Source organism: Ovis aries, chromosome 2 (assembly GCF_016772045.2).
Source record: "Ovis aries strain OAR_USU_Benz2616 breed Rambouillet chromosome 2, ARS-UI_Ramb_v3.0, whole genome shotgun sequence".
NCBI lineage: Eukaryota > Metazoa > Chordata > Mammalia > Artiodactyla > Bovidae > Ovis > Ovis aries.
This window is the reverse complement of record NC_056055.1, coordinates 43496528-43521717: the sequence shown is the minus strand read 5'-3', so window position 1 is coordinate 43521717 and position 25190 is coordinate 43496528. Positions and strand designations below refer to the sequence as shown.

Here is a 25190-nt window from a genome sequence, read left to right as displayed (position 1 = left end):
GCAGGTTCTTTACCACTAGTGCCACCTGGGAAGCCCCAAATATCCTGTGACAATTTATTTTTTAATTAAAAAATTTTTTTATTTATTTATTCATTTACGGCTACACTAAATCTTCGATGCTGAGAGGGCTTTTCTGCAGTTGCAGCAAGCAGGGGCAACTCTGTAGTTGCAGTGTGAGGGCTTCTCATTGCAGTGGCTTCAGTGTCGCAGAGCACGGGCTCAGGGGCATGCAGCCTTCCGCAGTTGCAGCCGGTGGGCTCAGTAGTTGTGGCAATGGGCTTAGTTGCTCTGTGGTATGTGGGATCTTCCTATACCAGGCATCAAACCCACGTCTCCTGCATTGGCAGGCGGATTCTTTACCCCGAGCCACCAGGGAAGCCCCGTTAGTGACTATTTTACATTCTTTCCTTTGTCTGACATGTCTTCAGCATGTGTCAGTTAGGAGTAACTCCATAGCCACAAGTGGCCAGTGGCTACTGTGCTGGACCGGGATGGGGGAAGAAGTCACACTGGCCTGGTTCTGCCCTTCTGGACTCAACAGGGGAAGAAACAGTGTCTAACTTGGGGAAGGGGATAGCACACTGAGAAAATCAAGGCCAAGGATTACATAGGCAGAACCCTCAACCAAGCAGGGCTTCCTGGAATGTTCAAAGTTGGGCCCTTTGGCAGGGTGCTTTCTAGTAGCCAGCTCTGCCAGTTCAAAGCCCATTCCCCATCTTCCCCCCCAGCGCTCCCCCCTCACCCAGCCCCCCAGGAATGGAAAGAGATTCTTCATCACAAGGCAGTCAGCCGTTCAGAATGTATGTCTGCTGATCCCTGACATCGTTACGATGGGGGTGGGGGGCGGTAGGCATAATGGGATCCCATGAGGGACATCTAGAGACTTCCAGACCCATGGACCTTCTCATCCCTCATGGGAAAAACGTGCTTGGTCCCACGCGCCCTTCCCTAAGGGTCGTTCGCACGCTGCCTCCGGGCTTCCCCAGGGGCCCCGGCGGACTTGACCTTGTCTTTCTGCTGCCGCGGCGGGCGGCGGGCACCCCCAGCCTCGGGGCCCCTCCTCGCTGCCCCGCCGGGCCACGTCGGCTGCCGGCCTCCTCTCCGACCCCGCGCTGGGCCGGGCGGGGGCTGCGGGGCGGGGCGGCCGGGGCCCCGCCTCCCTCGCTGCGCCTCCGGGTCGCCGCCTGCGCCCGGGAGCTCCGCCGCCGCCCCGGAACCGGGAACCGGGAACCGGGCCGCCGTCATGCTGAGCCGGCTCGGGGCGCTGCTGCAGGAGGCCGTGGGGGCGGTGAGGCCGGAGCGGGGCCGGAAGGGCGGGCGCGGGGCCGGGAGAGGAGCCGGCGGGCGCGCGGGCGGGCGGAGGGCGCAGGCCGCCTCGGGGAAGGGACCCCTACCCGGGCCGCACGGAGCCCCGTCTCGGGCCTCTTCGCTCGCCCGCCGCGCCCCCTCCCGGACCCCTCTTCCCGTTTCCAGTGGCTTCTTTCTTGATCGTCCCTCTTCCTAGCTTTTCTCCAGGTCGCTCCAGCCCCTAACCCTTCTCCCCGAATTGCTTCCTGTTTATTTTCCCTGCTCCCGAAGTCTCCCAATTCCCAAACTCCTCCGTGCCGAGTGCTCCCCTGTCACCCAATAATTTCTTCCCAAAATTCCCCCCAAGTCCCCTCCCCCAGCCTGTGGGCCTTCCTCTTCCCCCGCGCTCCTCCTTCCTGGTCACCTGGCCTTAAAAACTAACTGCCCCTTCCCCTGGTTCCTTGCCTTCCGACGCCTCCAAGACCTCACTCGCGCGGTAGGCCCTCTCACCTTCGACTAGGGAAGTGCAGGCCCCAACTGCCCGAGTCCCCAGGAAGGGTACAGATAACAATCGAAGTGTGTTGGGGGGAGCGGCGCCTAGCCCAGGAAGCAGTCTTATCCTGGGTACAAGTGCCGTTTCCAGAATGTTATCTCAATCCCAGGCCACCGCAAGCCCCGTTGACCTTGAGTCCAGAGGGGCCAGCTCTGGTGGTGCCTGGGGTGGCCAGGGGGGGCAAGGAATTTGTGTTTCTGCCATTTTCTGTTGGGTTTGAAGGCTGGTCAGAGGCGCCCACAGTTCACTCAGCAAGATAAAAGTGCGGGTTTAGATAGGGTAGGCAGGATGCCTTCCAGTCAAAGTAACCCTGCCAAGAATCTGCCTGTGAAGTTAACAATTCTTTTGTCCATAGTCTAAACTCTCCTAATTGATCAGTTGAGTGTATCAAATGTTCTCAGGAGAAACAGCCTTGGGTTCTATCCTTTTCCTTCTCAATGCATGCCTGGGTGCTCAAGCTCTCAGTCCAGTCATTTCCTACTCTTTGTGACCCCATGGACTGAAGCCAGCCAGGCTCCTCTGTCTATGGGATTTTCCAGGCAAGAGTATTGGAGTGGATTGTCATTTCCTTCTCCAGGGGATCTTCCTGGACCAGGGACCGAACCCACATCTCCTGTATTGGCAGGGGGGTTCTTTACTGATGAGCCACCAGGGAAGCCCCACCTCCCCAACACACAGCCCAGATCAGGGCTTATGACTGAGAACAGTCTCAGCCTTAAGCAAACTTGTGGAGAAAGTAAAAAGTTCATGCTTTCTCAGCTCTTTCACCTGCCCCAGGCCTGCCCTGCAGGCACCTCGGGCCATCCTGCCTCCAGAGGGGATTCCAGAACGATCTCTTCTCCCCTCCTCTCTGTCCCCAGTCAAAATAGCTGTCATGTTAGAACATAGTCTGACACTCCTTCATACCTGTCTGGGAAAGCTCCAGACACAAGGTGGGTGAACAGGACAGACAGGACCCTAGCCCTGAGTGAATTTCTAAGGCTTCCTCTGTAGAAATTTCAGTGTCTTGCTGGAGGCGAGTTGGTGGTCACGGGAGATGTTTTTTGGCAGGTGTCCTTAGGCCCCTCAGTATGCAACATATAGTCGATGCCCTAGAAATTTGACGGGTCCCGTGTGACCACCAGGGGAGATGGTGCCCTCTCCCTCCTCAACCCCAAGCTTGAGCACAGATCTTCCCAGGGCTGGGTCACTTGGTTAAAACCCCCAGCAAGTTGCTTAACTCAACTTGACCCAGCAAGTGTTAAGGAGAAAGAGTGCTCTTTCCTGCCCTCTTCTGACAAAATAGAATAGCAATCTTTACAGTTATTTGTAAAAAAAAAAAAAAAATAATATTATCTTTAAAAAGAAATCATTTGGTGCAGTTTCTTTTTTCTGGAGTTACAGTAGCTAACAGTATATTCAGGTAAAGATTATCTAATGGGTTTTTTTTTAGCTTTAACGGTCTGTTTTGGCTAACTTTTGTTCTGTTTCTCCTTTTTTTTCCTGGGTTGTTCTTTTTTCATTTAAGTCCAACTTAAGGCTTTAGGAGACTATAAGTGAATTTTAAGGTTAGATGAGACCCCATCACAGGCTTGTGAGACAATCATAGTGTGGTTAAGGGTCAGAGGGTTTTCCCAGAAAAGGGAACTGTGGGAAGGGCTTAAGGAGGGTTTTTTTTTTTTTTTTTAATGTATTTACTTGTTATTTCTTTGTTTTTATTTTGGGCTGCACTGTGTCCTCGTTGCTGCGTGTGGGCTTTCTCTGGCTTCGGCAAGCGGGCCTATCCTTTGTTGCGGTGCTCGGGCTTCTCACTGCTGTGGCTTCTGCTGTTGCGGAGCACTGGCCCCGGGTGCATGTACTTCAGTAGCTGCAGCCCTTGGTTCAGCAGTTGTGACCCTCGGGTTCTAGGTGCATGGACTCAGTAGCTGTGACGCTGTGGGTTTAGTTGCTCCACGGTATGGGATCTTCTTGAACCAGGGATCGAACCTGTGTCGCCTGCATTGGCAGGCAAATTCTTAACCACTAGACCACCAGGGAAGTCCAGGTTTAAGGAGTTTGCTGAGATATTTTAGTAAGTATCAATGAGTAGTCATTCTGTGCAGAGCCCTTTAGGGACTCTCAGAGAGAGAAAAACAGAACCCTGGCCTTGAGGGAACTCACAGTCTCCTACAGAGATGATTGTTCACCCAACAATAATAGCATCATGTAGACAGTGATAAGATGCAGCCACTCCATATGGTCTGTGTGTTTAGAATGACTGTGGGAGGTGCCACTTCCATAAAGGTCAAGGCCCCCACAGCTGACTCTGAAAGCAGACTGCCCAGGCCGCCAGGGCAAGGGGCAGTATCTCTGATTCAGTGTCATTTCTTCCTCCTCTTGTCATAATGGCCTGCTAAACCTTCATTTTGCATTTGTCTCCTATACACTTACCAGATGACTCTTCTTCAGGAGCTCAGAAGATGTCACTGACCTGCACCCAACTGCCTGCAAAGAAAAAAAAAAAGGGACTTCTTGGTTTTGCCAAGAAGTTTAATGCCCCACACACTCATCCATCCATCCTTTTGCCGGACACACTTTGCAAAGATCGTTCTGCAGGAAACGTCTCTCCTGTGTCTCTTATTGTTGAAATCAGACCAGTTCTTCGGGTTTTAGTTCTCGCATGATCTCAGCATAGCCTCTTCATTTCACTTGTTGGAACGGACCCTTCTTCGCCCAAAGGTCGCTGTCCACCTCTCCTGTGTTCTCACACCACTACTACTTCTTTTATTTGACTGCCCTGGGAAGACCTTTTGATTTTCATTGTTGCATGTGGCATCTTCTGTTTGTGACATGGGGCATCTAGTTCTGAACCAGGGATCAAACCCAGGCCCCATGCATTAGGAGCATGGAGTCTTAGTGACTGTACCAGCCACTGTCTCCCACTATTTCCTGTAGTTGAGTCATTTAGTGCATTGTATATTCTCTTTTCCTGCATGGCACGTTTCTGGAGGACTGGCTCTTAGACATCCTTGTGTGGCTCATAGCATCAGGCGTGGTGTTTCGTACACAGTAGGCATCAATAGATACCTGCTGAGGGAGTTATGGAAGGAGGAGACACCCCGTCCTGTGGTGCAGTAAAGCATGAAGTTAGAGAGAGGTGTGTCCAGGGACCCAGGAGACAGCTTTGTGGAGGCGGTAGCTTTGAGCTGGACCTCACTGGGGACTGCTAGGACCTAAACAGGTGTAGGGGGATATACAGAGTCTCCTAGGCAGAGGAGCAGCTAGAGGAAAGACCATAAGGTAGGGATGTGGGTAGGGACTACTGGAATATGCATTTTTCCCCTGGGAACATTCACTCTGCAAGAAAAGAGAAGAAATGCCCTTTTTGGAGAAGTTTTCAGAGGTAGTGGTTGTTACCAGTTCAAGGTTAGTTCCACCTGGGGCATGGGAATGGAGAGGTTGCTTTAGGAGAAGGGGGAGGTTTGAGGGCTGCTCATGGAAGATCAGAATTCCTTGGGGTGATTGAAGGAGCTGGAGGTGTGGACATGAGCAGAACTGAGAGAAGATAGGGGTGCACACCCTGCACTGTGAACAAAAGATGCAACACGGTATAAGTAAGGTGGGCCTCCCAGGTGGCACAGTGGTAAAGAACCTGCCTGCCAATGCGGGAGACCCAGGTTCAATCCTGAGTCAGGAAGATCCCCTGGAGAGGGAAATAGCAACCCACTCCAGTATGCTTGCCTGGGAAATCCCATGGACAGAGGAGCCTGTCGGGCTATGATCCGTGGGTCACCAGAGTTGGACATGACTTAGTAACTAAAACACCACCATAAGTTAGGCACTTTTTGGTGGATGCAAGCCACATGGCACATGGGATCCTAGTTCCTGATCAGGGATCCAACTGGCTCCCCCTGCATTGGAAGCACAGAGTCTTAACCGCTGGTGTGTGTGTGAAGTCGCTCAGTCGTGTCTGACTCTTTGCGACCCCATGGACTGTAGCCTACCAGGCTCCTCCCTCCATGGGATTCTCCAGGCAAGAATACTGGAGTGGGTTGCCATTTCCTTCTCCAGGGGATCTTCCCGACCTAGGGATTGAACCTGGGTCTCCCACTTAACCACTGGACCCCCAGGGAAATCCCACTTGCTTCATATTCTAACATTACCCACCTAGCTGAATTGAGTTATGGTGGCCTTCAACCCAAATTTTCAGACTCTCAGAGTGAAATGGACCCAAATGCTTTGTCTCTGCCACATTTTCCATTTACATTTTGTTGTTTTGGGGGTGCTTTCCTGTTTTCCTCTACATACCACTATCGTAGCATAACCACGTTGTACCGAAATGATCTGTTTCTGTGTCTGTTTTCTGCACCAACAGTCTTAGCCACTCTGGGGTGGGGGATGATCATGACATGTTTCAGGACCACAACATCTCAAGGAGGGAGGGGGTGTCTGGGGAGAGGACACAGGAGATTATTGGGAGATATGAAGACAATGTGCAGATGTCCTGGAGAAAATGTGTTACTAATTCAGTTTGAGAACCCAGGATCCCAACTGCCTCCTTCAGGGCCCAGCAGCCGTCCAACACTTAGCAGATGGTAGAGTGTCATAGTGGCAGCCACTTAGGTTGTGTCTGCTCTCTCCACAGCGGGAGCCCAGCATTGACTTGCTGGAGGCCTTCGTGGAACACTGGAAGGGCATCACGAACTACTACATCGAAAGCACAGGTGGGGCCTCGTCTCCTTCCATGCAGGGATCCCTGAAGGGTTTGGGGAGTGAGGGGTGGGTGGGGGTCACCCCACAGCTCAGAGATGCAGGTGTCCTGGGGAAGGTGACATCCACTGCCCACTTCAGAGTGGGGGCTGCCTCACCCTGACCTTCCAGGAAGGGACCTGTGTGAGTAGGAGTAGGGACAAGGAGGCTGGGTTTCACTGGCCTGACTCTGCATCCAAGATATTGAACTCCACTTGCCCTTAGCTGGGCAGAGTATCCAGGCCTTCAGTCCCCAGGTACCTGTGCCCAGGGCTTACCGACTAAAGAAAAGAAGTGGAATAAATTCCTCTTTTCCTTGAGCCAATTTAGAGGGCATTTCCCTTGTAGAGACCTGGCACAGGAGGAGAAAAAACCAAGGCACGTAGCGTGCCTGGTCCTTCTCCCCCAGCTGACACTCTAGCTCTGGTTCATCTGGGCCCACCAGGATCACTCACTGAGGGGGCAGCGTCTCATTGGCTGCTTGGTAATCAGTATGCTGGGCTTGGTGGAGATGCACTGGTTGCTAAGTAACCTTCCCTACATTCGTAGCCTTCCACCTCCTAGAGTTCAGACTGGGGATTGACTCCAGTTTTGTTGTTTGTGGTTCAGTTGCTCAGTCCTGTTCTGTCTGACTCTTTGTGACCCCACGGACTGTACCCGGCCAGGCTCCTCTAGAGTTTGCTCAAATTCATGTCCATTGAGTCGGTGATGCTGTCTAACCATCTCATCTACTATTGCACCTGCCATCTGCCTACACCTTTCCTAAAGGCTTTACTTCCAGCCTGAGCCAGCCCCCAAAATTAAAAGTGGCCTTAGGACACTCTGAGGGGCCCTCTGAGTGTTCTGTTAGACCAAGGTCCTCAGTCTTGGCACTGGTGACGTCTGGACTGGATCATTCTTTGTTGTAGGAGGTTGGGGGTGGGGTGGGGGTATACCGTATGTTTAGCAGCAACTCTGACCTCTACCCACTAGATGCTGGTAGCACCCCCTCCCCATTGTGATAAGCATAAATGTCTCTCCAAACATTGCCAGATATCCTGGGGAGCAGGGGCAAAATTGCCCCCAGTTAAGAATAATTGCTTTAGGTGGTGCAGTGGTTATGAGTCCTTGCTTCCATAGCAGGGGGCATGGGTTCAATCCCTGGTTAGGGAGATAAGATCCTCATGCTGCACAGCAGCAAAAAAACATCCTGATCCATACCAATAGGTCATTTTATGGGATTAATATAAATGTAAAATATATACTATTTTATATAATCTAAAATAACAAGCAATAGTTTTTAAAAAGAATGCTTTAGATTGACGATCTCTTTTTTCACATTGAGATATAATTGACGTATAACATTATGTTAGTTTCAGGTGTACAACATACTGATTTGATACATGGATATGTTGTGAAATGATCATCACAATAAGGTCTAGTTAACATCTGTCACCACCTATAGCTACACTTTTTTTTTTTCCTGTGATAAGAAATTTTAAGATCTCTGTTAGCAACTTTCAAATATACAATATTATTAACTCTAGTCTCCGTGCTGTGCATTACATCCCCAGGACTCATTTTACATCTTGAATTTTACACCTTTTGGACTGAAGATCTCTTGTCATGGAATCGCAAGCGGAAAACTAGGAAAAGTTCTAGAACTGCCTCACTTCCACCTGGGGCTTCACCTGGCCCAATTCATTAATTACCAGATGGTTTCTGGACCAGAAGTGCAGGGCTGGGTGAGGTGAGGTGCCTTGCTCAAGAGCCTATGCTTTCAAGAAAAGCTAGGGGGTGCTGCAAGGCCAGTCCCAAAGCGCCAGAACTTTCTTTATAAAAATCCTCCACCCTGTGAGACTGACTAAGAGAACTCCACTAACCAGCAGGACCTGGGCATCAGGCAGTGAGTTTGAGTCTGAACCCATGGTCATAAGTGGATTTTTTTTCAGCTTTTTAAAAAAAAAAAGAAAATAGAGTATTGCCTTCCATGAGTATAAAAGAGACATAAATAGGCCCCTGGAGGTTATCTGTTAGGAAGCTGAAGACAGCTTCTAAATTATAACAGAGACCCCTGAGCCCATAGCTTCTCACTCAGGCCCAGAGCTAGCCGGCAGCCCACCAACTGTCCTTCCCCAGAGTTCAGAGAAAAAAATGCTGCTTGCTTTTCTTTAATAAAGTGCTGGCACCTGTACACATGTCCTGTCAGATAGCTATATCCTGGGCTTCATCTAAAAGGTCTTTCATCTTTTTAGCTAGCACATGCTAAGTCAGTTCAGTCATGTCTGACTCTTTTGCAACTCCATGGACTATAGCCAGCCAAGCTACCCTGTCCATGGGATTTTTCAGGCAAGATTACTGGAGTGGGTTGCTATGCCCTCCTCCAGGGGGTCTTCCCGACCCAGGGATCCAACCCATGTCTCAGTCTCCTGCATTGGCAGGCAGGTTCTTTACCACTAGTGCTACCTGGGAAGCTCTTTTTACGGTTAGCTAGAGAGGCATCAACTGTAAACTTCCCTTTGCTCTGGTCTTTGAAGAAAACTTAACCTGGCCTTCTCCAGGCTGTTCTGTCTCCCCGACTACCTCCCCTAGACCCTGTGAGTTGACCCTTTAAGCCACAGTGTCCCTGGACTTCACCCCATTCACCTTGTTTCCTGGATCTCTGTTAGATGAAAACACCCCCGCCAAGAAAACAGATATTCCCTGGCGGCTGAAGCAGATGCTGGATATCCTGGTGTATGAGGAGAAGCAGCAGGCCGCGGCTGGCGAGACGGGGCCTTGCCTGGAGTACCTGCTGCAGCACAAGATCCTGGAGACCCTGTGCACACTGGGCAAGGCCGAGGTGGGCTGGACCTTGGGTGCCTTTGCAAACTTCCGCCTGAGCTGGGGCCCCAGGGATCCAGGTCTTTCTACCTGTGCTCCTCCTAGTGCCCAACCTGTGGCAGGGGGTAGGGGTGGGATTGGGGTGGGGTGGGGTGGGTTGCGGTGTGAGCTCGGTGGGGACGGGATCACTTGGGATGGCTCAGAACAGCCACCACCTTCCCCAGGCTTCAGGCCCTCACTGCTTTGCTTTGGTGGCGTGTTCTCGCTGTCCTTGGGTTGAGGACATGCTCCCTTTCATTCAGTCCGCGTTCGTTCATCAGTGATGTACTGAGGACCAACCATGTACCAGCCGTGGCCTAGGCGCTGGGGACCCGACAGTGATTGAAACAGAGGAAAATTCTAGTCAGGTGCATCAAAGGAGCCCACGGATAGTATGTTCAATAACGATAAGGTTAGGGACAAAAATTAAGGCAGAAAGGGGCAGGACAGCAGCAGGAGGCCAGTTTCCTAGTGTGAGAGGAGGAGGCGCTGGTGGAGAAGGCAGTGAGGGGAGGAGCAGTCCAGGTGGGGGCGTTGCCTCGCCGACTGACTGACAGGCGCTCTGTCCCTGCCCCGCAGTACCCACCTGGCATGCGGCAGCAGGTGCTCCAGTTCTTCAGCAAGGTTCTGGCCCAAGTGCAACACCCACTCCTGCATTACCTCAACGTCCACAGACCCGTGCAGGTGAGGGGCCCAGAAGGTAAGGGGTGTTCGGAGGTGAGGCCTGTGCTTTCAAGCAAAGCTGGTGGGGGTGGGGTTGCTCCAAGGCCAGGCCCAAAGCACCAAAACTTCCTTGACAAAACGCTCCACTTTCTGAGACTCTAAAAGAGCTCCCCCTGCCCCCCGCCCCGTCCCCAGCTTCTCCATCAGGCCCTGGGCACCGTGCTGCAGGACTTGAGTTTGAACCCATGGTCGTGCACAGATTCTGTTCCCTGCTGCCCCATTCTTCCATCTCTTCCCCGCCACCCCATCCCCCTCTTGTCTGTGTCCTGCTCCCCTTCTAGAAACTTCTCCGACTTGGTGGGACAGTTCCTGGATCCCTCACAGAAAAGGAGGAGGTGCAGTTCACCACAGTCCTCTGCTCCAAGATCCAGCAGGACCCAGCCCTGCTCACCTATATCCTAGAAGTGAGTGCCTCTGGGGAGCAGGAGGGGGAGGGCCCAGACCCCAGGGCAAGCCCCCGGTGGCCCTGCTGAGGGGCAGAAGGATGGAGTAGGTACTGAGGAGGCACTTGGCAGGCTTCCCTCCAGCTCTACTCTGAGGCCCCCTTTGGACTCCCAAGGGGCTGTCATGGAGAATGGTCTGCACTGCGGCCTGGCCTTACCCATCCTCCCTTGCAGGGTAAAAAGACTATTGGTAGGAAGGCATCCAGAGAAGCCACCGCCTCTCTGAGAGAGGCAGCCAGTGTCAGGGACAAGGACCGCCCACACAGCAAGGCTCCGGACAGTGGTACCTGTGGGGCCTGGGCCTCAAACACCCAGCTGCCTGCTGAGACCCAGGAGCCAGATGGAGCCATTGGGGAGAGCAGCCTCATTACCACCCTGATTGGCTTGTGCAAGAGCAAGGTGCTGGCAGCCTCCAAGACGCAGGGGGTGGGGACGGGGTGGGTGAGTTGCTGGGAGGTGGGGGATCAGCCACAGGTCTCTGAAGTCCTACCCTTATCCCCAGAAAGGTCGGGTGGCCCTGAAGGCCCGGGAGAACCTGCTGCTCCTGGTAAGTGTGGCGTCCCAGGCGGCCGCCACCTACCTGGTACAGAGCAGCCCTTGTTGTCCTGCCATCGTCGAGCACCTCTGCCAGCTGTACCAGTCCCTGCCCAGCTCCTTGGACCCTGCAGACATTGCTGCTTTAGAGGGCATCAGCTGGAGGTAGGCGCTTAGCCAGGGAAGGCAGGTCTACATTTTCAGCAGCTGGAAGCCCTACCTGGCATCTTCCTGGTAGCCTCTCTTGTTTTCCAAGGGGGATGGGGACCCCTGCTGGCCACCCTCCTCCTGAGGCTATAGCCCATGCCAGGGGCCTTCTCACCCTCCAGGAAAGCATCACTCTGGTTTCTGCCCTCAGGGAAAGTGAAAGTGTTAAGTCACTTCAGTTGTTTCCAACTCTTTGCAACCCCGTGGACTATAGCCTGCCAGGCTCCTCTGTCCATGGGATTCTCCAGGCAAGAATACTGGAGTAGGTTGCCATTTCCTTCTCCAGGAGGTCTTTCCCACCCAGGGATTGAACCCAGGTCTTCTGCACTGTAGGCAGATTCTTTACCTGCTGGTCTGAGCCACCTGTCTGCCCTCAGAGCCCCCAGTAGAACGGCCTTCCGGCAATGGAGGTTCCAAGGCAAAGGGTGAAAGAGCCCACTTCCTGGCTATACCTGAACCAGGCCTCACACACTTCCTTTACTCTTATGCAGGTTACCCAGCGCCCCATCTGATGAGGCTTCCTTCCCCGGCAAGGAGGCCTTGGCTGCCTTTTTGGGCTGGTTTGACTACTGTGACCACCTCATCACAGAGGCACACACGGTGAGCAGAGCGGGTGCTCCGCCCCACCTCCAGCTTCATGCTGCTCTGTTCTGTCTCTACCTGGAGGACCCAGGGGATCTCTTGGGAGCTGGGCAAGGCCCAGGATCAGCAGATCCCCCTCTACTTGTTATGTTAGGCTCTGTACAAGGATACAGCTGTTTCTCAGTGGAAAATTGTCGGTGGTCGGTAAAACGCGTTTTAAGACATGCTCTTTGGCACCCAGGTGGTTTCGGATGCCTTGGCAAAGGCTGTGGCTGAGAAGTTATTTGTGGAAATTCTGCAGCCCCAGCTCCTACATGTGTAAGTTCTATCTAGTTCCTTCCAGGTGTGGCTATGCTCCGGGCGAAATGTCCACCCCACCAAGCCCTTTCCTGTGCTTGAGGCCAGGGACCTCCTTGGCCAGAGTCATGGGGTCAGTGGGCTCCATTGGTCGATGTTCCCCTTCACACACTTGTGACCCAGAGCCATGTGGGCTAACCAAGGCCTGCCACCCTCAGACTCTAGGACCTCAAGTGGAACAGGGAATGAACAGAGAAATACCAGCAGAAGATGCAAGAGAACCAGGAAGGGGTTCTGCGCCTCTGTACCCTGTCCCTCCCTGCTCGTCCTCTGCTGTCCCCTGCCTGGCGTGGCTCAGTGCACTCTCCCCATAGGTCTGAACAGAGCGTCCTGACCTCCACTGCCCTGCTCACAGTCATGCTGCGCCAGCTCCGCTCCCCGGCGCTGCTGCAGGAGGCTGTGGCCTTCCTCCTGGGCATGGACCAGCAGCCTGCAGCCCCTGAGGACAGCCCCCGCACCCTGTGCGCCCACCTCATCAGGCACTGTGACCACCTCTCTGATGAGGTGAGGCGGGCGGCCCTCCTCTTTATTCACCTGCACCCCACCTTGCCCATGGGATTTCCAGAAGCTTCTTCCCATTTTCATTAGTTTTCAAGGTGGTTCTACCTTTGAGGCATTGAAACCCAGCTCCCTCTCACCTCCAAGCAAAGAAAAAGACAGTGACCCAGTGACTGGTAGCTAAACTCTTGTCCCGCAGTAATTTTCTGTGATTACAAACTTACGATGACACTTTTTATTTTTACAAAGTGCTTTTATTATATTCACTTGGCTTGTTGGAAGCTGACAGCCGCTCTGTGAGGTAGGCGAGGCCGGTATTCCATTTTTCAGACATGGAAACTTAAGGTGCAGAGGAGCCAACTGGCTTGCCCGATACCACACCTCAAATTAGTTAATGGAACCGAGACCAGCCAGACTTGTGGTTCTCAGGCCAGCACCCATTTACTCCCCTTGAAACCTGCCACCTGAGCCCCCGGCCAGAGGAGGCAAACCCCCATCCTAGAGGACCTCTTCTCACCTGGGTGAGCAGTTTCCAGGCACCCCTGGAGGCCCGCATGGGGAAAGGGTGTCCCGCTGATTCCTTCTTGCCCCAGATCAGCATCGCCACACTGCGGCTATTTGAGGAGCTACTGCAGAAGCCCCATGAGCAGATTGTCCGGAGCCTGATCCTGTGCTACCTGGAGGGCCGTCCTTACGTGGCCCGTGGCTCGCCTGAGCCCGAAAGCTACGAGGACACCCTGTAAGTGAAACCTGGCGCTGTGGAGGAGGCCTGGGGCCACTCAGAGCCCCTCCCCGGCCCCTGCTGGTTCCTGTGCTCACTGATGCTGCACTTTTCCGCCCGGCACAGAGACCTAGAGGAAGATCCCTACTTCACCGACAGCTTCCTCGACTCTGGCTTTCAGCCCTCCGCAAAGCCTCCCCCGGCCCCTGCCACCAACCCTGATGGCAAGACAGCAGTGACCGAGATTGTCAACAGGTAGGGGCCCATCAGGAAGTCCAACCCACCTGAGCTTTGTTCTGTCTTTGGCCAGAGCCCTGATGGGGCACAGGCTGGGATGGAGTGCTCCCGGGGGCTGGAAATGGAGCAGGGCAGCCCAGGCTGGGCCCTCCTCCCCACATCTAGGGTCCTGTCTCTCAGTTTCCTCTGCCTCGTTCCTGAGGAAGCCAAGACATCGGCCTTCCTGGAGGAGACAGGATACGACACGTACGTCCACGATGCTTATGGACTGGTGAGTGTCGAGGCTTCTGCCCGTGCTCAGTCCTTGCCACTTAGAGTGTGGGGTTAATGCACTCTGCCCCTGTGATCTCCAGCCTAGTGCTCCCAGCTCTGGCCAAGCGCCCGAGCCCCATCTGCCTGTGTGGCTCTCCCAGTCTGCTGGCACCCCTGACCACTGGCGTGTGTTAGTCACTCAGTTGTGTCTGACTCTTTGTGACCCCATGGACTGTAGCCTGCCAGGCTCCTCTGTCCATGGGATTCTCTGGGCAAAAATACTGGAGTGTGTTGCCATTTCCTCCTCGGCCTATGTCCTTGACTCTCCCGCCTCTTTTAGTTCCAGGAGTGCAGCTCCCGAGTGACACCCTGGGGCTGGCCACTGGCTCCCCCACCCCTGGACCCCCATGAACCCGAACAGCCTTTCTTTGAGGGTCCCTTCCTCCAAATGCTGTTTGACCGCATGTCCCGGATTTTAGAACAGGTAGACAGCAGGGCTGGGCCCTAGCCATGGGGTGAGGTCTCCGGAGTCCTTCGGGAGAGCAGGGCCCAGCCCTGGGGGTCCAGCCATCTTCCCTTTTCTGGCTCCACGACCCCCCTCAATCCCCACCTTTCTCCAGCTGGGAAGCCCCGTCTCGCCTCTGCTTCACACGCCCTAACACGTCCTGGCCCTCAGCCCCAGGGAACCCATGATGCACACATCACGTGCGTCTCCAACCCCCGCACACGTTCACACTGGCCAGGCACAATGCTGGGGTGGAGGAGGGCAGGGGGTAAAAATGCTCAGCACCCCTGCCAACCCTTGCTTGTCCACTGCGCTCCCCACAGCCATACAGCCTGAACCTGCAGGTGACCTCAGTCCTGTCCCGGCTTGCCCTCTTCCCCCACCCCCTTATCCACGAGTACCTCCTGGATCCCTACACCAACTTGGCCCCTGGCTGCCGAAGCCTGTTCTCTGTGCTTGTCAGGGTAAGGGCGCCCAGGCCGGGCCAGAGGAAGCATGCCAGTGCTGGGGGCAGGAAGGGAGGGCAATGGGACGGGGGCGGGCTGGGGGCTGCAGGTGTGGGCACCCTTGCCAGCGCCAAGGGATAACCTAGGTACCACCCACCCTCCCATGGTATGACCAGGCCAGGGACCCCATGGCAGGGTCTCTGGTCTCATCAGTCCCCTCTTGTTCCCACTCCAGGTGATCGGGGACTTGATGCAGAGAATTCAGAGGGTTCCCCAGTTCCCAGGCAAACTGCTCCTGGTGCGCAGGCAGCTGATGGGCCAAGTCCCTGGGGAGCAGTAAGTACCCAAGGGAAGCGGGTGCCCAAGGAAGAGCCCTGGGTTGACATGGCGAGGGCTTCCAGGTGGGGGAGGCACCAGGCCAGGGGCAGAGGAGGGCTCATTGCTGAGGCCTGTGGTTCCTCATAGACCCTCAGAGGTGGCTGTCCCTGGGTAGTCCCTCAGATACTGGGATGTCCCACTGGGCACACTCCTCACACTTCCCAGCTGTGACCCCTGTGCTATCTCCCTCAGGCTGGACCACCAGACCTTCCTCCAGGGCGTGGTCGTCCTGGAGGAATTCTGCAAGGAGCTGGCTGCCATTGCTTTCGTCAAGTTCCCCCCACACAGTCCTCACCTGCACCTCTCCAAACCCCGAGAAGGGCATGTCTGAGTCAGGAGGGGAGACTCCCGTTCACGCCTCTGCCCAAGAGCTGCCCCCTGCCTGGCGGTGGTGCTGCCACTGTCCTGGAGCGGGGGCCTGGCCTTGGCTCCATCTCCTCTATATCCCAGGGACTTCCACCTGTGTGGAGGTCTGGCCTTCCACTCTTGGGTTGACTCAAGACCACCTTGGCCCGTTGGCTGCACCAGACTGGATTTCAAGGAGTGGGTCTCTGAGGTACCAGGAACCAAGGAGCCAAGGCGGTGGCTTCCTGGGCAGCATGGTGTCCTTGGGGCCCTCTCTGGGGAGTTGGGTGACAGCCAGGTCCCCCCGAGCCAGAGCCTCCTTTGCTCTGTGCCTGTCACCTGTGTCCATGGGTCTTCTATGGCCAGAGCCAAGACCTGAGACTCAATTATAGGGGCACAATGGGGAGTAAGTCAGTGGCTCTGAGGCTGGTCATGCCCCTAGGCCAGAGAGATGGGGGCACGGCCCTATCTCTGTCCCACTAGGTACCACAGATACTGCTGACACTTGATGTTTTTTCTCCTGCCTTCTCGGTTTAACACTTGGGGAAGGGGCCATGGATGGCAGGGGGAGCCCCTCTTCCAGCTCACCCTCCTAGAGACTGTTGCAAAATTCCAACAGCCTCGTGGCAAATGCCCAAAGCATGTTCCACAGCCAGGCGGGGGCAGCTGCTAATGAGAAGCTTGAAGTAACTGCAGCCAGGGCAGGAGAGGGCCTGGGAAGCCGGGGGGCTGGATGCCAGGCTCCAGCTCCAGCTGGTTTCTCGCTGGCGCCTTCTGAACCCGTCTCGGCAGGTCCACAGCACCTGGGCAGAGGGGCTCAGAGACCCGGGGAGGCCAGGCCTCACCCCAAGCATTCGGCTGGGGTCCTCCACAGAATACTGTTCCCAGCAGAGCCGGAAGGTCCGGGTCCAGGTGAGGCCAGGGTGCCCACTGGCCCGCAGCCTGCCCCCTCGTCCCTCCCCCACCCCCTCTCGACCCCAAGGCCTGGCAGGGTGGGGCTGGGGCACAGGCAGTCCTTTGCGGTGCCGTTCTCCCAGCGTGCCCTCTGCGGCTGGGGCTGCCACCCCACCCGGCCCAAATCTGTCTCGACCTGCAGGAACACACAGGCGGCGCCAGGCATTACCTCACAGCAAACTGCAGTTGCTGGCTTAACTCCTGGGCAAGGAGGAGCAGGCCAGAGCCCCTTTCGCTTCCTTTTCCTGCCCATGCCGCTTCTAGAAGCCGGCCACAGGTTGCCAGGAGGTGACATGAAAGCAGAGGAAACTCAGTGACCTCTACCTCTCCTGCGTTCCTCCAAGCTGGGGAGGATTTACCTGCTGTTCCCGAGGACACCGTGCAAGTCCCTGCGTGTGCCCACGCATGGGCGTTAGCATGGAACGAGGCGGTGAACTGGGTCTGGACTCTTCGACTCAGAAAGAACGTTCAAGCGTCCGGGAGTCAGACCCTCCCCTCCTCAATGCACTTGAACATTCGCACAGTGTCTCCCCAGACAGCATGGCAATAAATGGTGTGGTTGCGTGGTCATGGCTGCCCCATTTTTCTCTGTCCTCCCCGTGTCCTTTTGCCCAGGGCTCCACTGCTCATTCAGGCACATCTTCCTCCCTAAGGAAGACGAATTCAGTTCCTCTCCCAGCACAGGAGCAGAGGGAGGGCAGTGTCTGTGTGGTGGGGGCGGGTGGTAAACGGGCAGGCTCTGGCAGCGCAAATGTGATGTTCCCCCAGCGCCTGCCAGGAACCGGGAAACCGGCCTCTCTTGGGCAGGGAGCTCTATTTCTGCTCGGCCTGCCTACAGCTGAGAGCCGGCAGCTCCAGAGACACTCTAGGGAATGGGCCACCTGGGGCATCCGTGCACAAGTCTCCTTTGCAGGGTTTGTGTTGTGAAAGGTATGACTGCTTTAGTGGTGAACAGTGGGCCTGATTTTTATTTTTTGCAGCACTGTGCAGTGTGTGGGATCTAGTTCCCTGGCCAGGGATGAAACCTGTGCCCCCTGCATTGCGTGTGGATGCCAGGGAAGTCCTGGGCCTCATATTTAAAAAAATCTAGTCCCTGAGTGCGTGGAGATGCTCTGGGGAGGAAGGTCACCAAGAGTCCTCCAGGCAAGGCAAGAGGGAGGGCTGATCAGTGGCTTTCACCTCCTGGCATGTTCCAGTCACTTGGGCTGCTTTTAAAAATACCGATGCCCTGGTCCCACCCTCCATCAGTTAATCAGATCTCTAAGGGCACACCCACAATTGCTCTTTTAAGGCTCTCCAGGTGATTCTAGGGGGTACCTGGGGTTGAAAGTGCTAGAGTTAGGTGCTCAATCGTGTCCGACTCTTTCTGACCCGATGGACTGTAGCCCACCAGGCTCCTCTGTCCATGGGATTCTCCAGGCAAGAATACTGGAGTGGGTTGCCATTCCCTTCTCCAAGAGCTCTTCCCGACCCAGGGATCAAATCCAGGTTTCCTGCATTGCAAGTGGACTCTACTGTCTGAGCCACCAGGGAAGGGTTGAAAACTATTAATAATAGGCTAAATACTGGAAGTAAAGGTCACTGTCCAGTGTGCTTACAGACCAGTGGGTCCCTCAGACACTAAGAGAAGGGATCCAGAATAAAAGGGTTTGATTCCTTCATTTGGAAGAAGTCTTTAGAGGGAACAAGTGGGTTCCTAGCACAGCTCCAGAGGTCAGAAAAACAAGATGGCAGCCAGAGAGGCAGGGCAGGGGCCTCTGAGGTTGTCCTGGTCCTTGGGCGTCAGAGTGGAGTTACTTCAGGAGGGAAACCCAGCCAAGTATTTTCCCTGCTCAGAACCAAAACTGTACATCCAGTGATGCGTGTATAGCAGTCAGTACATATTTCTTCATTTCCTTTGGTTTTCCCTTAAACTTCAGTAAAGTTCTTTAAAAAAAAAATAATAATTTCTACCATGATTCAGCTGAGCTAAGGGGAATGAAGAGAGGGTTTTGGTCTGGCTTTGGGCTGGAGTTGTACCAGGGCAGAGGCAGGAATGAGCCTGGGGGCGGAGCGACGCTGATCCCTCAGAGAAACTCAGGAGAAAAGAGACGGGCAGCTCTCACAGCTCCTCGCCCACCTGAAGCTTCTGGGCATCTCACTGCTCAGACCTTGGAGGGTGTGTGCCCACATCCCACCCGGCAGGCCTGCGTCAAGCTGTGGTGGACAAAGGGAGTCTGCCAGCCGGTCACCTGCTGTCTGGGAAGGCCTGTGTGGTTTCCATGGGATGAGGGGAGGAGCTTCTCTTGATAGCAGTTCCCCCTTCCAGCTCAAGTCCGACCCACAGAAACATATAGGTGGGAATGCAAAGTCAGTAACACTTATTTACTCAGCCAGGGACCCTCTCCCTTGGAATGACCTCCCCCACACCCATTCCATGTTCCAAGTGCCTAGCATCTGGCAAGGGCACAGAAAATGAGGAGATGCCACCTCAGGTCCCGAAGGTCCTCACGTCCCCTTAGGGAGTCCTGCCCTCATTGGAATTTCAGGGCAACTGGGTCCCCGAGCTCTGGACTCCTTGTTCAGCTGAAGGCATTGTCCCTTTGGGTGCTGTGCAGGGACCTGCTCCGTGGTGACAAGAGAGGGCAGTCCCCCTGGGAGCCAGGAGAACTGCTCAGGTCCTCATGCAAGAAGATCTCTGACTGCCACACCCCTGCCCCGCTCCAAAGCAAAAACTTCCTCCAAAGCACGAATGCCTTGCTCCGGCCCACTGACGCCCACCTCCTATCTGTTGATTGGGACGACAGATGAGTCCCGAAGCCGCTGTAAAAGCTGGTTTTGCAGGTCTTCCTCCACCACCTTCCACCAAAAGAAGTTCTCACCCCGAACCTTTGGGGGCTCGTTTTGGAGACCCGGATTCCGAAAAGCCACGGTGACCAGCACGTTCATGCAGATGCCATCCGTTAGGTCTTTGCCCAGGTGTTGCAGTCCAAGCAACCCCTTGGTCTCTACTGCCAAGTGGTGCAGGGTCAGACACTCCTGTAGCAGCCGCAGGACGGCCATCTTGATGCCACCCCTCTGCTCCATGGGAGCGAAGCCACAGGCGGTGACAGGCAAGTGAGGCGTCCCCACTGTGCCCACCAACACCCACACTGTCTGGAAGCTGGTGAAGGTGGCCACAAGTCGCTGGCAGACCAGACTGCAGGGAAGCTCTTGGGGAAGGAGGAGAGGGTGCCTGGCTCGCTGGCGATACTGGGCAGCAAGGTTGACCAGATGAAGAATGTCCTGGGCCCGCAGTGGGGTAGGCAGTGAGGTTCGTGGGTACCAGCCAGCCTGTAGGGACTCTGCATCTGCTTCCTTGGGAGTCTTGAGAATTCCACCTGGTGGAGATGCAGGGGATGTGCTCAGTTGTGTCCAACTCTGCAACCCCACAGACTGTAGCCCACCAGGCTCCTCTGTCCATGGGATTTCCCAAACAAGAATACTGGAGTGGGTTGCCATTTCCTTCTCCAGGGCACAGGGAGGGAGAAAAGGTCTATGTTGAATGAAGTGCTGGGCCTGGTAGAATAAAGGGCCACCCAGGGTTCCAGCTGTGACCCAGGGGGGAGGCCCAGGATCAGGTGTTCAGTCTGGAATCTGGAGATGCCAGGGTTATCCTAGCCAGACTAGGGGCTCATCTCACCTGAGGACAAGCCAGGGGACTGGTATCTACTGCCCTCAGCCCACGCTGCCCACCTGCTGGGCCATACCTGTGGGGCGGGTGAGGAATGCGAAGCGGATCCAGGAGGGGCCCCGCTCCTCCACAGACAGCAACGTCAGAGGCTCACACTGCAGCCCGGCCTCCTCCTTCACCTCCCGCTGCAGCGCCTCCACAATGGTCTCCCCAGGCTCCATCCGCCCCGCAGGAAGGTACCACGACCCACGGCACTCCTTCTTGGCCTCCTGGACCAGTAGCACCTCATCCTGAGGGGGAGAGAGAGGGTCCTCGCCCACCACAGCTGGGATGGGAGCTCCAGGGGGGGCAGCAGAGCCAGCAGCCTTCACTTGCTCTGGGTCCAGCTCCAATCTCAGATATAGTCGCTCAGTACCCACATCCCAGGGGCCACCCTGAAATTGCTGAGTTCTCCAGGGGACTGGCCCTGGGTATGGGGACTGCAGCGGTCTCTGCAGTTCATCTTTCCCTGCATTCAGGTTTCCATTTCAGAAAGGGGTTAAGAATTCTGGTAGCTACTTCAGGGGCTGGAGATTAGGCCTCCAGGGATTGGTTGCCCAGCGTCCTGCACTGATTAGCATCTGCACAAGTCACAGTATATCTCTCACCTCCCCTCACGGTTTACAAACTCTGTGTGGCCTGCTTAGGCTTTGAAACACACCCCAAACCCTCACGCCAAACAACTCCTACCTATGGCTCTGACCCGTTCTAGCTGTTGTTACCGCACCATGTACAGGGATCAACACCAATCGGAGCATCAAACAGGGGGTCAGAGGCCTGGGTGTAAGGAAAAATTGTCCACTTACTGCCCATGGGGCCGAGGGGAAGCCTCTGAAGCACTGGACAGGTTTTTAAGCCCACTCCATGGCGGGCACCGCGCTAGCTTCTGGGGAAAATGGAAGAGGAGTAAGACAGCCTCCTCTCAAGGAACTGAGGCCTGGTGGGATTAAACAGGCTCGTGAACCTCAGTTTCCTCCCTTGTACGTTGGGAGGATCGCAGGGCTGCGCTGCTCAAGGCTCAGATGTTAAGTGTGAAAGTGCTTTGCAAAACTGGGAAGAGCCACACACCAGGAAGCTGTGGCTGTTGCCGGTACGTCCTTTGTTCCCTACCGGGGCTGGCTGCGAGCCCCAGAGACCTGGGCGGTGGGCCCGACGGGCGGACGCTCACCTGCTCGTTGAGGAACACGGCCAGCACCACGTAGCAGACATTCTTCCGCAGCCGCACCGGCGCCGGCGGCTCCCCAGCCGGCCCCGAATCATAGTTCTGCACGAGCAGCCCCCGGCCCCCCAGCACGGCCGTCAGCGCCCCTCTCAGGCCTTCCGAAGCCATAAGGTCCCCCGAGAGGCGGCGGGCCGGGAACCGCAGATCGGCCGAGCCTGGTGGGTTGTACGTGGGTGACGGTGGGGCCCGTCGGCCTCGCCCCCTCCCCCTGAGGACTCGGGTCGGGTGCGCTCGCGAACACGGAAGCGCCCGGCGTGTTGTGGACGCTGATAGGCTGCGCGTCACCGCGGCCGGCTCGGATTGGCTGGCGCGCAAAGGTCACGGCGGGGGCGGAGCCAGTCCATAAAGGGGCTAGGCGCCCAGCCCCGGTGGTGCGGACGCCACACTGCATCTGCCGTTGCATCGGTTCCTCCTCTTTCCCGGCATCTCAGGCCGCCAGCCTCGCTAATTCCTCCGGCGTGCACTTGTCTGCACGGGTTCCGACGGTGACGTCACCTGCCCGCAGGCTGCGGAGCGGCGCAGCAGCCAGCGACGGTGACATCACAAACCCGAAGACGTCACCGGGCCCGCGGCGTGGACCCAGTGTCCAGCACTTGTAAACAAACCACGGCATTGCCCTGAATGACACTTCCCAAATAACCTTATTTCTCTACTGAGAAAGTACTGGCTGTCACGTGGCAGGGAGGACAAGAGCTCCTGCCTTGGAGAAGATTCTGATCTAGTTGGAAAGGTGGACGTAGACAAATAATGGAAAGCCAGCTGACTTATAAGGCGAGTGCTACAGGATTGGTTCAAAAAATTGATTTGGGCATGAGATGCTGCAGGCGCTCAGAGGAGGGAGATTGCAGAGCTGGGATGGTCGAGCTGTGCCTGGCCATGGGAGGCAGAACTTGGAGCAGACGTCAGTGCGCGTAGCCGTCATCAACCTTGTCCCGGCCTCCAGTCCAGCGCATTTCCTAAGCAGGGTCCGGGCCCTCTCCCCTTCAGGGGATGGGTACTGCTCCTTCAACTTTGTTATTACCGCCCCCGCCCCCCCAGCCCCCCCGCCTCCCCTCCGCCCCCCTTTCGCCCCCTGCCCCACGCTCCACCACCGCTGCGTTGGTGGGGTTCTGGTCTGTTGAGAGCAAGGTGTGGGTTGATTTCAGGAGCTCCTTCTTCTCCCCCAGCCTGACCTTTCCTTCTTCCTTTAACCTCTTCTCAGGACTGAGGAGCTCAGTCCCAGTGAGGGCTCCCTTTTCCCTCCTCCTGGCTTTGGTCATGCCCCTTTTTGGGGGGACAGTAGCTTGGTGGAGCTAAGCATTGGACTTGGAGTTGGATGCCCAGCCATTGCTCCCTGGTTGATCCTGTGCCCTAATAGCGTCAGGGACTTGTTTGTGGGTCTGTTTTGTGGGCCTGTTTCCTTGTCTTTCTTGTCATTCAGTTGCTAAGTCATGTCCAACTCTTTGTGAGACACGGACTACAGCACGCTAGGCTTCCCTGTCCTTTACCATCTCCCAGAGTTTGCTCAAACTCATGTCCATTGAGTTGGTGATGCCATCCAGCCATCTCATCCTGTCGTCCCCTCCTCCTGCCCTCAATCTTTCCTAGAATCAGGGTCTTTTCCAGTGAGTTGTCTCTTCACATTAGGTGGCCAAAGTATTGGAGTTTCAGCTTCAGCATCAGTCCTTCCAATAAATGTTCAGGGTTGATTTCCTTTAAGATTGACTGGTTTCATCTTCTTGCTGTCCAAGGGACTTTCAGAAGTCCTCCAACACCACAATTTGAAAGCATCAGTTCTTTGGCATTCAGTTTTTTTTATGGTCTAACACATCCATACATGACTACTGGAAAAACCATAGATTTGACAATATGGACCTTTGTTGGCAAAGTGATGTCTCTGTTTTTTTCTACAATAAGTTGCTAACAGCTCTTCCTTCCCAGGACTACTGTGAAGGTGAGCCATCATGAGAGGAACTCTTTGGACTGTCCAGCATGGGTCACCACCACCAAGCAGCCCAGCAAGGCTCCAGCCTGGGCTCTCCTGGCCACAGCCTTTGTGGCTACCAAAGGCTCACTTATGAAATGTGCCTAAGGGCCACCATGAACTAGACCTTAGTCTGGGGAATTCCAGCCACGCCAGATAAGCCTCCTTAGGCCCTTCTCAAATACTAAACTGACTGCAAGGTCTCTGGAGGCAGGGCACTGGATTAAGCTGTGGGTTATCCCTGGGGGAGCTGCAATCATGTGAGGCACTTGTGAACGCTGCCGCCCCCACCCCAACCAAGACCTCAAACGTTCCAAACAACTGAATTAACAGGGCTGAAATCAGGCTCCCAGGACTGCAAAGCAACTTTTTCACATATTTGCCAGGCACACACGCATGTCTGTGTGTGTTTAGACCTTTATTTTCACATCTGTGAAATGGGGACAGCATTCATCCCAGACTCCCTTCTGCCTCCCAGGGATGATTTGAGAGAGAGTGAGATCATGTCTGGGCAGGGCTCTGAAAGCCTCAGAGGCGGCCTAAGATAAACACCAGACAGCCTAACTGCCTGGAAGAGCAAAGACTGTGGCAAACCGCGGCTCCACTCTCCCCATTATCACTGGGCAAAGCGTTCCTCGCCAGTTGAGTGGACCTAATCACCCCGGTGATGGGAAGCACATGAGAGAAACTTGAAAACCAGCTGTAAACAGTGAAGGGCCCCATGGGTGGAAGGCCCTAGAGGGGGTTGTGCTGTACCATGCTAAGCCACTTCAGTCATGTCTGACTCTTTTTGCGACTCCATGGACTATAGCCTGCCAGGCTCCTCTGTCCATGGGATTCCCCAGATAAGAATGGGGAATGTGTGTGTGTTGCCATGTCCTCCAGCAGGGGATCTTCCTGACCCAGGGGTAGAACCCACCTCTCTTATGTCTCCTGCATCGGCAGGAGGGTTCTTTACCAGGCCTTCCGAGATGCTGAGAAGGACAACAGAAAGTGACTGTCTCCAGGTGTCAGAGGGCACACACCAGATGGAGACAGGAGACAGGAGAGACCCTAAGGCAGAACTGGAAAAGCTGAGGGAGGGAGAGGTGCTGAGATAGAAACCTCTAGAACCTGAAACCAAGGTAGGGCTCCATCAAATGTGCTCTGCGTCCTCCATTCCCACAGAGGCTAGAGCACTGGCTTGTGTGGGTGGCCACATGCAGCCCAGTGAACAGAAGTGGCTGAACTGGTTGGCCCTGCGGTGCAATGCTTCCAGCGCCCACAGGAGCCAGGCTTGGACCAGCCATTTCAGGGCCTGTGGACAAGCATGTGCATGTGAGCACGTGTGCAGAAAGACAGTGTAGGCAACCTCAGAATCGGGCCAGGCAAGCAAGGTGGGGGAAGGGTGTCTATAAAGTTAGAGTTCTTTAAAGGAGCAGCAGCCCTGGCCCTGGACAAAGCAGGAAGGGTGAGGAGGGCAGCAGCCCAGGGCACTGGGAGGAGGAGGCCAGACTTCAACCTGTGCCCTACCACTAGCTTCCCGAGTGACCTCGAGGGAGCCACATCTACCCTCAAGGCCACCTGTAAGGAAAATGAGTGGATCCTCAAACAAAACTGGTGAAAGCCCAATAAAGTCTGTTGCTTAGTTAATAGAGTTGTATCAGTACCAGTTTCTTATATTTTGATCACTGTACCCTGGTTACATGGGCTTCCCAGGTGGTGCTAGTGGTAAAGAACCCACCTGCCAATGTAGGAGATGTTA

The 25190-nt window shown here is 55.2% G+C and overlaps 2 protein-coding genes across 20 annotated transcripts; one reads left to right on the top strand and one right to left on the bottom strand.

Annotated features, from left to right (window-relative positions):
- Nucleotides 1-1182: 1182 nt before the first annotated feature.
- On the top strand, nt 1183-17140 carry FHIP2B (FHF complex subunit HOOK interacting protein 2B). Of its 19 annotated transcripts, XR_006058612.2 has the most exons (19): nt 1746-5224; nt 6444-6522; nt 9196-9368; nt 9968-10072; nt 10393-10515; nt 10729-10953; nt 11057-11253; nt 11787-11895; nt 12119-12195; nt 12549-12738; nt 13326-13471; nt 13580-13708; nt 13871-13961; nt 14283-14426; nt 14771-14911; nt 15129-15229; nt 15464-15827; nt 16409-16528; nt 16713-17140. XR_006058612.2 is itself a non-coding variant. In XM_042243163.2 (18 exons), exons 4-18 carry the CDS (start codon nt 9246-9248, stop codon nt 15600-15602), a joined length of 2055 nt encoding a protein of 684 aa, XP_042099097.1. In that variant the 5' UTR covers nt 1183-1288; nt 6444-6522; nt 8101-8276; nt 9196-9245; the 3' UTR covers nt 15603-17140. The 19 variants fall into 19 exon arrangements, 11 of the variants coding, with proteins under 11 accessions (XP_042099097.1, XP_042099093.1, XP_042099092.1 ...); XR_006058613.2 differs by lacking the exons at nt 1746-5224; nt 14283-14426 and adding an exon at nt 1183-1288; XR_009599168.1 differs by lacking the exon at nt 1746-5224 and adding an exon at nt 1183-1288 and having other exon boundaries at nt 15464-16528.
- A 1780-nt stretch (nt 17141-18920) lies between these two features.
- Nucleotides 18921-21716, bottom strand: NUDT18 (nudix hydrolase 18). Its single transcript, XM_004004201.6, has 3 exons — nt 21430-21716; nt 20299-20512; nt 18921-19929 (listed from the first exon to the last, which is right to left on the bottom strand). The coding sequence occupies exons 1-3, from the start codon at nt 21589-21591 to the stop codon at nt 19334-19336; spliced, it is 972 nt and encodes a 323-aa protein (XP_004004250.1). The 5' UTR covers nt 21592-21716; the 3' UTR covers nt 18921-19333.
- Between the last annotated feature and the right edge of the window lie 3474 nt (nt 21717-25190).